Genomic DNA, 13,773 nt, shown 5'->3' with positions numbered 1-13,773 from the left:
GAGTGGAGTGGGGAGCTAAATAATGAAAGATACTCACATCCCACCTTTTGTATCAATCTAAATTTACCTATTACAGTCGTACTATTTTCTCAGCAACAACAATTCCAATATTAAACCAAGAAAGGACAAGAAGAAGAAAAAACAAAGATCTGTCAACACAAAAATTGAAACAAATTCTACAATATCAAAAATGCTGAAAATAAAAAAAAAAATTAATTATGTCACTTGTAAACATCTTTTAATGCACAATGAAGGGGAGTAAATATTTATCACAGCTTAGTTTTAGTATTTTTGGTGAAGGGTACAGATGTGCTGATTTCCAAGGAAAAATCAGTACATACTGAGTGATATATGTGAGAAAAAAATCTATGAGATTCAGTGCATTTATGAGTTTAGAAATAATGAATATAAATCTCACTTTCACTTTTTGCTGAGGCAAAAGCCATCTACTGACATTAGTAGGAATTCTGTCTACATAGAATGAACAGGATGGGTTCATCTCCCAATTCTAAAAAGGAATTAAAACTTAATTTTGTACACCAATAATGTTAGGACATTTTAGTTGATGTGCAGCTGTATTTGGAGCATATGTAAACTCTAGCAACAAACGTGTTTGCTATAAATATGCTGTTCATTTTACATGCTCTCCTCCCATTTGGTATACATGATTTTAAAATCATTTTCAGACACACTAGATAAACCAAAATAAAAGAATTCCTAATTTTCTTACACAGTCTTCTCTGTAAAGTTGATCTATTTGTGCTCACATTCACTTTTGGCTTTTTTGTTTATTTAATTCCACTATTTTAGTGTAGCAATAATGAAACGTTTAAGAAGAAAAAAATCGAGTTTAATGTCAATTAATATGATTAATATTATATCTATAAACTGTCATTATTTAACCATTAAAATGCAATATCTGGCTGATACCCCACAAAATATATAAATTGAAACATGCACTGCATTATGTACCTGTTCATTTATTTCTTTTTAGTTTTTAAAATCAAAAGTAGGTAAGGGTTTAGAAAATATATAATCATGCTTGGGACTATGGTCAATCTATTTTGACATTTGAAGGTGGTATTAAAGCTAGTTTTGCTTTTCAAATCCCCAAGCTAGTTTTATTTGTCATAAAGTGAAATCCAGCTAGAAACGAGAAAAAAATAGGTTTATTGTCATTCTAAGAGGGATATTAAAATTATTTAATAATAAAAATCCTTTTATTCTTTTGAAGGCTATGTAGCCTGTCCTTACTTCTCAGGGAATTTGAAAATGACAGGCACACCTTGTTGAATTAATTTAAGAGTTCAGAATAACAAAAAGTACTAAGTCTTAGCTTCAGTTCTGTTTAAGGCACCATGTAATAGCCGAGGTACAATGATCCCTGATGTACATTCTTAAATGGCAATGGTCCATCTAGCCACCTATTCAAATTCTACACAATTGGGAATAAGTACAAGTGAGGTGTGCCAGTTACACTGCCTTATCTAATTTTTGTAAAAATTTAAATCCACTTTAACAAGGAATTATTCTCGAAAGGAAAATGATGCAGGTTGCTACATTCCTTGCATTCTATATATCATCTTTTCTAAGAGCAGCAGATTGAACCACTAGTAGGAAAAGACCTGGAATAGAAGAAAGTCATCCAAACGGAACGTTTTCCTGTATGTCCAGTTCAGCATAAGTAGCACGTACACTTAGTAATAATAATAATCAAGTCACTTCTTTTTTAGCTTCAGTTTCTACAACTACAGTACCACTCAACAGCAAACAGCACCTGTTCAGTGGCCCCACATATAGAATCAGTAGTCTTCAAAACAAAGGAACTGGTATGCAAATAATACCTGCAACTGCTGATTTTAAAGAAAGCTTGCATTGTTTACATGATGGTCAGATAATTAGGTACGCTCATGACGTACACATTACCACATTCTGTTACAATTCTGTCATTTAATCTTGCTTCTTGCTCACAGAAAGAAAGCAGGAGATCTTCCCAACACTCCAGCATTATTACAAAAAATCCCCTTGATGCTCACAATTTTATCAAAATAGTGTCTTCTTGTTGTCCAAAGAAAAGCACCTTTTATAACAAATTTGATACATCTGCTGTCAAATAAGTATGCCTCCAGTGTAAATCAAAGGAAACAGTTCTTTTGATATTTCACAGAAGTGCATCTAATTAAAAACCTATCTATATGAAATCATCATCATAACTAATAATTAACATTAAAATATTTCTTAAAACTATGAAAAAATTTAAATTATTATAAGAGGACAAAAACATTAACATTAAGCTTTGCAAAAATCTCCCTTGCACTTGATACTAAGAAAACTCTTCATATTCAGTAGCCAGTGTAAAACGAATCTGTTTACAAAAAAATTTTTTTTTTTTTTTTTTTTTTTAAACAGATCTGGCAAAATACATACAACCATTCCATTTAGCAACTCCAATAAAATAAAGTTCAGCACAGCCAAAATTTGAACAACAGTCAACCTTTTCTTTATTTTTTTTTTTCTGTAATAAAACCAAATGTAACGGGGGAGCAGGTGGGAGGTTCGTATTAGACTGCAGTGTATGTATTTCCAGTAGCACTGCATTGTCTGATAGTCTGAGTAGTTGCAACAATGTGCTCATTATGAATTGGGCTCAGGAGGTTCTGCTGTACTCCACTCTCAAGCACTGGCTGCATGCAGCCCACCTGGAACGCCTGGTTTAGCTCCGTTTTCGCCCTCTTGGCTTGTGGCTCTCCATTTTCATCCAGCTCTTCATCTATTTCACTTTCAACTTCACTGCCCTCATCTGCACAAACAAACCACCATGAAACGAGAAAAAAGGGATGAAATTCTAATACAAGGGTCTTTATTTTGCAAGTAATTGTTGAAATACAAAAACACAGGGAAGACTAGCAATCTAAAAAAAGCACGAGTTGAAAATACAGTATTTTAATGGAAAAAGTCAATTACAATCTCAAACAGGTAAACAGACTCTCAGCTTTGATCACTTGAGTTACTGTTGATATAGTATGTGGGAAAAAAGTATGATCTCAAAACCAGTATCTAACAAATAACGTTAACTTCATATTGCTCCTAAGAGGTGAACATCTCTAAAAAATGAGGTACAGAAGAGTTGCTACTTTTAGTTACAGGCAGGGAAATAGAGGTGAAGACACTTGGAGTGACTTGACCCCAAATGCTGACACATTTGAGCTGAGTGATCTGGGATACAGTCACCCCAAATCATTCAACCACTCAATGTAAGAATGTATGTCAAAATATGGCATGAAGAAGTTTAAAGGAACTCATTTGTTTCTCTGCTTTTCACTGGCAAATGATCTGACAGCTACTTGCATGCAGTTCTGCCTTCTTCACTTAGCAGAACATTTGCTATATACACATACCTACGCACAGTCCTGTCTTCCTTCCCACAGCTGATATCCTCCTCTGTCCTATCAGCTACAACTACATTCTACATTAAAGTTGTAATATTTCTTGTGCACATAATAAACATCTTTAAAATATATTCTTATTTTAAAACAGAACTACAATATTCTAGTCATTATTATATGTTGCATATTACATAGATAGGTTATTGTATCCGTATAATACAATAATACATATCATATACATGCACTTTAAAGCATGATACAGCTCTAAATTCTGTTTTACTGTATTTTTAAAACATAAGGACTTACTGTTCTCAAAAAGACATGTTAGCTCTGGACAGAATTATACACTGGAGGGATTAAAATGCTTACCTTTATCCATATTTCCAGGAGACACAGCATTTAAATCACCAAACTGCAATATAAACAATAAAAAAAAATGGACACAGTCTTAAGCAAATGTGAACTCAGAGCATCTGTGATGGAGCAGATCCATGCTCCACTAGTTTGAGGCTAGCATTCAAATGCATGATCTTGGCTGCAGCCACATCTATAGTACAGCAATTACTTTTCCATTCCATCCTAGTCTTGTGCTTATTAAGACAATTATCACTAAGTAAACCCTAAAAAATTAAAATGGGAAGTAGAAACTTTTTAAAGATTACTTCATCAACGCCTTTGTTGTTTGAATTGAGCCATAAATTGTGATGGATGTCCATTATGAACTGTGAATATTTTAACAAAAAGCTCTTTTTAAGATCTCCCAGAGGCAACTTGTGTTGTGGTGGAACAAAAATGAAGCTATGTCACAGTGTTGCAAATCTACTTGTAAGGTAGATGAAAGGCACTGCTGAGAAAGGATTTACAATCTGGTAATAGATTTAGTTACACAGCTACATGAACAACCTTTCTCACTTTCCTCCCCTGAATCCTCTAATTTCTCTTAGCTATGAGCTGGCAGAGCAAGATGTCATCAGTGAATCTCAGATGAAAGTATGTTATTTAGATAAATCTATTTCTAAACATAAATTATACCAGTCTTTTTCAGAAGAATTTTGTCAATACCTTTGTCCAAAGGAAAAGGGAAGCGAAAAAAATGAGAATGCTTTTCTCAGCTGCAACACCAGTTTATAATGTCTTACAGTGTTTGTCAGACCACAGACTTCCTGATTTTATTTCAGTCACCATCATTGAATACACAGAAACAAAAAGATATGCATGTAATGAGCACTTACTGTTCCATTACACCTCCAAAAATTTTAGCTTACTTACTTCCTCATAATATCTCAATTTTCAGTCTACCTAAACTTTATAGAAGACCCTACACCACATGTATGCCTAACACAGTGTCTGTATGAAGACAAGAAAGTAGTAACTGTATACGTGTACCTCACTGAAAATATAGGAGATGAAGAAAAAATACTATTGGTGGGCCACGAAGCAGAAACATTGTTCTTAATTTTTTGTGAAACATCTCATACCACATGCTACAGAATCATCTGACAAAAGAAGCTGAGACATTTCCAGTTTCTCTCGAAAGTATAACATCTGTTTGTAGTATTTAATGATTCTATCAATCTATCTTAAGGTGAGAATGATAACTGATGTCAAATCAACTCGCAAAATGACATGCAATTTATCAGTAACATAGAATATGATAGTGACTCAAAAGTGTAAAAACGTAACACAGCTGTCCCATTACCTATCTACCATATTTTCAAATATATCCATTTCCCAGCACTTTTGAGCTGCAATTCTTTGATGGCAATTCATGCATTCCTCACTGTCTCACTCAAAGGTTAGAATGAAGTACTGGAAAAGAGACGGATAAGATAAAGTTTGCCTTGCAGATGCAAAATTTTTTTTTTTTTTTTAATCTTTGAAATCCACGTATGAAAATCAACTGTGGTGCAAACCTCCAGGTATGTCTGTGCTGGTTTTATAACACTTATGTGAGCACTACTGTACAAGCCAAAATTCTGCATGCAAACCATCCTTCTCAAGTCAATGGGAGCACTCAGCTCACTCGTGTTGACATTTGTGTGGCAATTAAAAACATACAAACACACGGAAACCAATCCGTGTTTGCAATGCTTCCCTATTACTCTGTTCCTTTGCTTATTTTCAGAGAAAAGATCTAGTTCTCGAAAACTGGAAAAAGGTTGTATGTCGACTAACATTTTTCAATCTGTGCACATGAATCTGTCTCCAGATTTGTAAAGGAGCAAGCTCATTTGGAAATAATTGGTTGTTAGAATTCAATGGGATTTTGGTACTCTGACAATCAATGAAACAAGTTTGAAGCTGTTATATGTATATATAACCCAATCTATTGTTACATTGCAGAACAACCCATAGCTCCACATAAAAGTTTAGAAAACTTGCAAAGATGCACAACCAAATTCATCACTACATCTATTAATCTAGTCTGTTACATATTCTCTTACCTCTCCCATAACTGCAATAGGTGTCTCTCCTGTTGCCTGAGCAACACGGTGTTCTACTAAGTAAAACATGTATTCATCGTAAAGCAAGCGGATCAGATGGAAAGAGCCAAAGCTAGCAGCACTGCGCAAGGTTAAATCCCGAATCACCATTGAGCTATTCAAAAATAGAAACATATATAGGTTTATGTATTACATGTCATAGTCATCTTAACACTTAGGCATGTAGACATTTCACCTCAAAACCAATATTCGCCAAAGTAATGCGAATTACTTTTTTAATTTTTTATTACTTTTTTATTACTCTTATTTGTGTTGTCTTCAGAAAGAGATGTCTAAGTAAAGCAAACATTTGCTTCTCTCTTTTGAGGTATTGTTGGACACCACATTATGCAAGAAATAACCCGATAGTTCTCTATTCACTTTTTCTTTGTTTAGATATACATATAACTACCGATACTTGTGCATCTATAAATCCTAACTTAGAAAAAAACTTGAGCAACTATAAAGTCTAACTTGAAAAAAAAGTTTTGCTGAAAACACGAACAATTAAAATGGTAAGAAAACTATCCAATTTTACACAAACTAATACTTACATAGTGTCTGTTGTATCCACCTACCAAGTACAAACATTTTAATTGCCAGAATTTAAAAATTTTGAAACAAAATTACAAAAAAGTAGATTTGTGTGCACATGTTATATTGATAAATTCTCATATCATCAGCAAGTAGTTGTTACAGTCGTTTTCGAAGAACAAGGTTTACTCTGATAACTGTTTCAATAAGCAGCTAACATGGAATGCCTGTCTTAATGTTCCTTTTACATATTAAAAACATGCTTTGTCTTTCTTACCTAATAAAGACAAATACCACAGTGTTTTAATAAACAGCATTAAAAACAGTGGGTTACTAACTGTCTAGTTATTCAACCCAAAAATTTCATATTATGTTTTTAACTCAGGACAACATTCCACCTGCATTAATTTGCACTCAGTATTTAGAACAACAAGGACAGATCATTTATGATGATTGGAAAGAAAGCCCATGCTTTTCATGCTTGAGCAAGCCACTGTTTGATATTGATCTGTCAGCTTCATTACAGTAAACAATTCAGCAAATAATAGAATAGTTGGAATGTTTTAGAAGTTTATTAAATACTACCTGTAGAAAGACCATTTTAAAAGAAATTGTCGTGCTGCTTTAGGAAAGCTGGGTCTTCCTTCATATGGTTTCAACGCTTGCATCATTACATTATCAAGCCAGGCAGCCCACTGCTCCAGAGTACTCTGCTGTTGAAGAGTCATCTTGAAATCTGTTTCTAGTCTCTGAACCATGTTGTCATCACACTGGCACACCCAGGAAGCCTGCTCCTGTTACAGCACATGGCAACTCTTGAAATAACAATACATAAGCCAAAGCACAGACTGTAATTCTTTCTCAAAGATTAAGCCATTCAATGGATGAAAAGGATAAAACCCACTTACTACGCAAACTAAGAAGGATCTTTTTTTGTATCTATCATAAATTTGCTGGAAACAAATGGGTGGGAAAAACATAACATAAGAGCAGACATCAAATAAGGAAATGAGAACAATGGAAATGACACAAGTATGCTGCAGTTTTCCATGTTTATTTTCAAAAAAGGTTTCTACTTCCCTCATTCATCATTTTTCTATGGAAATATTCGGGACTCGTCAATTTTTTATTGGACTGCAGGCAGGACAAGCAGGAAGAACAGTTAAATGGGAGGCTAAAGTAATAAAAGAAGCAGCAAGAAATCAAGTGGAATGTTCCTTTGGTTTTGAAGAAGTTAAGCTTAAAGACAATTTCTCTTATATATTCTTATAAAAGAAAGCTTTGCATGTAAATGATTGTTTTGTTTCTTGATAATTGGCAGCAATTGATTACACATTACTTCATGTGCAACATGGACTGCACACAAAGGGAGAAACACACTATGCTTATAATAATAAGTATTTTAGTCAGTGTTATTAAGTTTAAATAAGCCTAGCCAGTAAATTCAGAAACTAAGACAAAAATGAACACCCACTAACTGCAATCCAAGTCCTTAAACTCTAGTTATCATGTGCCAACACCTCATTTACAGACTGTATCCATATTAAAGGTGTTACTGTATCTTCGGTCAAGTACTCTTAATTGACTTTTGTTAAGGCTATTAAGACATGTGCTAAAATTAGCACAAGGAAAAGTGACAAATATGTAACTACCAATAATCTGGAACATTTCATTTTGCTGGGTAAAAGGAAAAAAATACTTTTCATCTGAGGAGCACAAACATGTAGAGAAATTAAGCTTAGTGAAAAGATAGAATGTAATTAACTGGAAACTAGTTCTAATGTATACTAATCTAACCAATTACTCAGAAGATCATGTAACTTTAAGCATAGGCAATTAGATAAAGTATCCTAATGATAATGTCTTTGAAATAACAGAACAGTCTCTTCTAAAAACAAATACTGAAACAGTCTCTACCAGAAACAATGTTGTGCATTTAATAGCTTCTAGAGACATTTAGAAGCTATGCAACTATCGGAGATCTAATTCTAAGGTATCATTTATGCTATTACTAAGACATCATTCATGGTATTCATTCTAAGAACATATTTGCTCTACATTTGCATAGAAGTTGGAAGAATATGTGCACTTCAAGACAGTAAATGGAAACAGATAATGGTTCTGAGTGCTTACTCGCCTGAAGTGCAAGCTGTCATGTTTATACCGAATCTCTGCATACATGAATCAACAAAATGTCCTCACTTCACTTTATTGATAGAATAATGACAGCTAACAATGAAGTTCAAAATCATAAAGGACATATCACTTTATGTTTTACCTGAACATTGGCAAAATCAACACGGTTAAGATCATTGAGCATCTGGTTGATTTGAGAAGTATTTTGAAGCACAGCTCGAGCTGCTTGAGCCAGGTGATTAAGAGATGTGTATCTTCGCAGAGTCTGGGCAAAGGCACTTACAGCGGCAACCTACAAAGAAATTAATTTGGTTTAAACTACTGTAGTCTTTATCTGTAGATTAATCACACAGATTGAGTCTTTTTTTGATTGCCTTCATTTTAATATTCTACTTAATATTAATATGTGAATTGTGTCCATCTAGCAGATCAAATATCATCTTCCTTATAATTTTTTGACAAAACTAAGTTATCTCCTCTCCCATCATTCAGTGCTTGATGCTAAACATGACATTTAGCATTAAAGTTATAAAGATACTTCTCTTAGGCGCTACTGCCCATTTGGTTTGCCATTGCAAAAAGACTACTACAACAGTTTTGCCTACCTTGGTTTGTATCATCCTCTGTGGAATATTGTTCATGGCATTTGAAAGCCAACCTTCAAGGCTTTTTGCAAAATTGCGAATGGCTTGGGTCAAGGCACCTGTGCAATAAGGAATAAAAACAGAATTAAAAGAAATCAAGGTACCTGTCCTGAAATCCTTTGCATTCTCTATATTTACACACTCATGTTCAGGTCTGCTGCTTTTACTTATTAAAAGACAAAGCTAGTTTACATTCAAAATGCCTCATTCAGATATAGATTATGCAATAATCATTTCAGTTTTGTCAGGGTAATCAAAGATTAATAAGTAATGTTTAAACCCTAAACAAACAAATTTAGTGCAAGGACTGGCTAATATTATGCACAGTGGCTCAGGGCCACAGGACTTGCGTCTATCAAGCAGTCTGGAGTCAGGGTAAATGTTTTTATCTGAAAATATAACACAGAAACAAGTAGCTTTAGTATGAAACTTCATCTCAAGGATTGGACCTTCCAACTGCACTAAAATTCTTACTTTCAAAATACAAAGCATACATAAACTCTCAGCACAACTTGCAACAAAATAAAATTAAGAATAAACAATATACAATACTTTCCTAACTTTCAAGCTCCTAAATCTGCCCTGTGAGGCATTAGACCACCACCACCATCACACACGCATGCACAAAATACCCCACAAAATCCTTCAGGTGTTCGACTTACTAGGAATAGGTCTAAGGACGTCAGGAATGAGAATCTCCACCAAAGCCTGGTACATCACATGGTCACAGTTACACATCCATTTCAGAATAGACTCATTCTTGCACAGAGTAATCAGCTTTGCTTTTGGAAGTCGACTTTCTATTTCACTCAGATTGCTACATTAAAAAATGTAGTAAACAAGTAAATGAATGCATCTACAGCAAGTAAAAAACTGCAATGGATGTTAAAATCTGTTATTTTATCAAGACCTCACAGATGTCTCACCCAACAGAACTTCTTTACCCATTGTGCCATATGGAAATGGATTTTAAAAATGCCTCCATAGCTTTGCTACAGCTCATAAATCTAGCAGAGCTATGAATAATCCTTTTAGCTGAAAAGAAGTGAATAGAATACAGGGAAAAGACACCTTTACAGTAGTTGTCCAAGCAAACAAAAAAATGGACGACATCATAATTTCAAGAATATTCTTTTTCATACACCCAGCCTATTAAAAAACACTAGATAAAATAAACTTGATTGAAAAATTAGTATATGAAAATAAAAGTATTACTCTGCAGGTAAAACCATCAAGATGTTTCGTTGGGTTTTTTTTTTGTTTTGTTTTGTTTTGTTTTTTTCTTTTTGACACTTGTATTATTGTTACTGCCTGAGAAGCAGTAAATGGAGAGAAACATTTGCTAACCTTGGCTCAGTAATAGTAGTGCCATCAGGTGGAGCAGAGGGAGAATAGCGCCAGAAAGTTTGCCACAATTTTTCTATCAGGCTGAACTGAAGATTCACAACCACATCCAGTATTGCCTGAGAAAATAAGACACAAGTACATACTGTCTTCTACACAGTTTTCCCCCACTCCCAACTCCAAGTAGAGCTATCACTTTTGTTTCCTGTAATGGAGCAAACTGTACACTCCTTGGGTTATAAATAATATGTTTTAATGCCTTTGATATCCATAAATTATCCACTATAAACTGGTGTGCACAGAGACTTCAGTAAGTCCAGGTGTAAATGCACAGATCCCACCAGAAATGAGCATGGCCTGTGTAAACATATCAGAGGAATTCACCCAAAGAAAGTATTTAGTGCTACTGTAAACACAAAGGAAAGCTGCTATTTTATTCTTTGTCATAATTCATTATAGGTTTGAAAGCACCTTCAAAAATAATTTTGAAAGACATATTGTTCAGTATCAAACATGGCTTAAATGTCTCAACGTATCTTTGAGAAATGAGAAAAAAGTTACTGATTTAATGTAAAAAGATAAATAATAATTTAACCCAATTTACATTTCATATTGACTAAATCAAATAGTTGCATGTACAGTCTGATGTCTAGTTTCTCTAATATTCTGAAAACATACACGTAATTACATTTCATTCTCATTGTATGTTAAATATTACTTTTTTCCCTTGTAAAGGGGACCCTCTGGAAAAAAACTTTTTACTAATGTCCTTTCCAAAGAAATTAGCAAAATATTCTGGGGGAAGGTCATGTACCACTAACATGGCTGCAATATATTGGGCATTACTGTCTTGTACAGTGAAGATCTTGTCTTGTGAAGATCAATTCCCTAAAAGTCATGAACTTTAAAAATTAAATGCTTTATAGGAAATACCTCACAGTGCTCTCGATAAAGACTCTGCAGTGATTTGATATCCTCAAAGGTAGTACCATCTGGCAGAGAAGATATTTCAACTTCTCCAAACTCTGGAAGTACTCGAGATGCATCTGTTTTCATGACAACATAATGAAAAGGGGCTATTGTGAACAGTGCCAGTTAGAGTAAAATTGAGAAAAAATTCAAGGATGATACAGAGAAATCAATTCCAAAAGATCATAATATTCAAAGAGAAGAGTCTTTCATACCTGTTGTATGTTAAAACTGTAAACAAATTCATCCCGTATTTTTTAATAAAAAAGAAATACAAAATTATTCCTGAAGAGATTAAAAAGATGTCACGTGTGTACTACATCTATACAGAAAAACTAACACACATGGTTTCAGAATATTACAGGATAAAGGGAAATATCTATGTCAATGGTATTGACATATGAAATATGAAATATTGACATATGAAATATCTGTGTCAATGAAAGATTAATCCTTGAATAGTTTATTTCTTATTCAGTTGAAGAGTTTCTATGTAGCCAGGTATGATGGGGCTTATCAGAACAGATGTACATTTTAATTTGTAATTCACTAGGCTTTCAAGTAGAGACAATGTGGTTTTTCTACTATTTGTTACAACTATTTCCTGGAAAGGAAGATTCAAAACATTTTAATGCTGCCCTTATGTTAATTAGGCCGAGGGATTTGGGATTTGGCACTTGAAAATCACAACTAAATAAGTGTGAACCTTCTGCAGTAACACAGCGGAAGAGTCTTCCTACATACACAAATAACTATATTACCATTTGTTTCCTTTACATATTGAGCTGGATCAATGAATCCACAACCAGGGATATTTTTAAACAAGAACTTTGGTGTTCTAGCTGAAACTATTTGGCTCCTTCCACTTGTAACACTACAGCACACTTTCAAAGCAGCCCACTGGATGGCTAACCTGTAATAGTAATGCAACACAACTGCACTCCCTTTTATGAAATAAAATGGACTGTAATGCACATACAAGGAACAACTTTCATCACAGGAATTTGAATTTGCATGTCTAATATAACTTTGCACATCAACTGCACTGTGATTTATATAATAATATCACACAAATACAGAATTTACGTATTTTTTTCCTTTATAGTTACTTGATGTGTATCAAATATTACATAAAGAGGGCATGATAACTTTAGAAGCAACTACTGTACTTGAGTGGCTTGATATTCACAGTGATAATGAAGTTCATCTTATTTCTACAGCAGTATAAAATCTGCTCTCATACCTAAAAACTGTTGATGATGTTGACTTTGGGCAATTACAGTTTGTTCAACAGATGTGCCTGTCTGTTGACCACTTCCTGTGAAGCCATCTGCAACTCCATCCACTTTCTGCATAGGCTTATACCTACAAAAATATCAAATACGAAATTATCCTTTCCGTTAATTTATTAATAAATAAGATCAAACAATCTGTTTGCTCTGATTTCTCCACCTCAAAATAAAAATTTGAGGAAAAATTACTTTTAAATGTTCATTTTTTTTTTTAAATAACAAAAGAAACAATAAGAGAAGCTAGAGCACTAACAATGCATTACAGAATTCATAAAGGTGATACTACAGCAGTGCTGTCAATTTCTTGTGGAATTTAGCTTAGGAACAGCATACCATAAGACCAGCTAATTTTCACCAAAAGGAATCAAATCCTTCCCTTTCTAAATGTCTCGACTTCCCAATAATTACATAATTCAACAATATTTTTTCATTACCTTAAGAAAGAATATTACTGTATGATGATAGTTAAAGACTTTCAAATCCAATGAACTTCCCTCCTAAGAACAGAAGGCCTGATAAAGCTACTCGGAAAACCTCTCACTAATATATTCTCAGAATCTTTTGTAAAGACCAAAATCACAATAATACAAATTGTAATTTTGGTCTGGATGGCCAAGTGTTGTCTCGGCAATCAGTCTGGCAGACTGAAGATCATGCTTGTCACTGCCAAACCAACTGAGAATTTACACTTTCCCTGGTCTTAATGGTAAAATCTTGGACACTTTGCACTTTTGAAAAAGAAGTGTAGCCACTGGAAAAGAAAATAAGAGAAACTCCAAAGCTAAGTAAAGTGTGTTTTACTGATCACTTAAATTTGAATTATTGTGCAGACTGTAAAATTCCATGCTAACTTCAGATATGTGGCAAGAAACATTTAATTTTGTTTCCAGTAAACATAAACTAGCATTATCTGTTGTAATTACTGAGCTTTTCATTACTGAAAAGAAGGTTCCCATGAAAAACATTCATTCAGTATTCTAGGCAT

General features: G+C 33.9%; 1 protein-coding gene across 2 annotated transcripts in view; it reads right to left on the bottom strand.

Annotated features, from left to right (window-relative positions):
- Positions 1-2,518: 2,518 nt before the first annotated feature.
- The window catches only part of RFX3 (regulatory factor X, 3 (influences HLA class II expression)), a 54,779-nt gene continuing 43,524 nt past the window's right edge, over positions 2,519-13,773 (bottom strand). For both annotated transcript variants that reach the window (XM_008948233.1, XM_008948234.1), the window contains 10 exons: positions 12,740-12,861; positions 11,461-11,573; positions 10,531-10,646; positions 9,846-10,000; positions 9,145-9,242; positions 8,682-8,831; positions 6,989-7,197; positions 5,831-5,984; positions 3,756-3,798; positions 2,519-2,800 (listed from right to left, as the gene is read on the bottom strand). In XM_008948233.1, coding sequence (XP_008946481.1) covers positions 2,562-2,800; positions 3,756-3,798; positions 5,831-5,984; positions 6,989-7,197; positions 8,682-8,831; positions 9,145-9,242; positions 9,846-10,000; positions 10,531-10,646; positions 11,461-11,573; positions 12,740-12,861 — 1,399 coding nt within the window. In that variant the 3' untranslated portion in view covers positions 2,519-2,561. The remainder of the gene's footprint in view (positions 2,801-3,755; positions 3,799-5,830; positions 5,985-6,988; positions 7,198-8,681; positions 8,832-9,144; positions 9,243-9,845; positions 10,001-10,530; positions 10,647-11,460; positions 11,574-12,739; positions 12,862-13,773) is intronic.

This window comes from Merops nubicus, unplaced genomic scaffold (assembly GCF_000691845.1).
Source record: "Merops nubicus isolate BGI_N331 unplaced genomic scaffold, ASM69184v1 scaffold22029, whole genome shotgun sequence".
Lineage (NCBI taxonomy): Eukaryota > Metazoa > Chordata > Aves > Coraciiformes > Meropidae > Merops > Merops nubicus.
The sequence above is the reverse complement of the archived record's forward strand: the minus strand, read 5'-3'. Positions and strand labels throughout refer to the sequence as shown.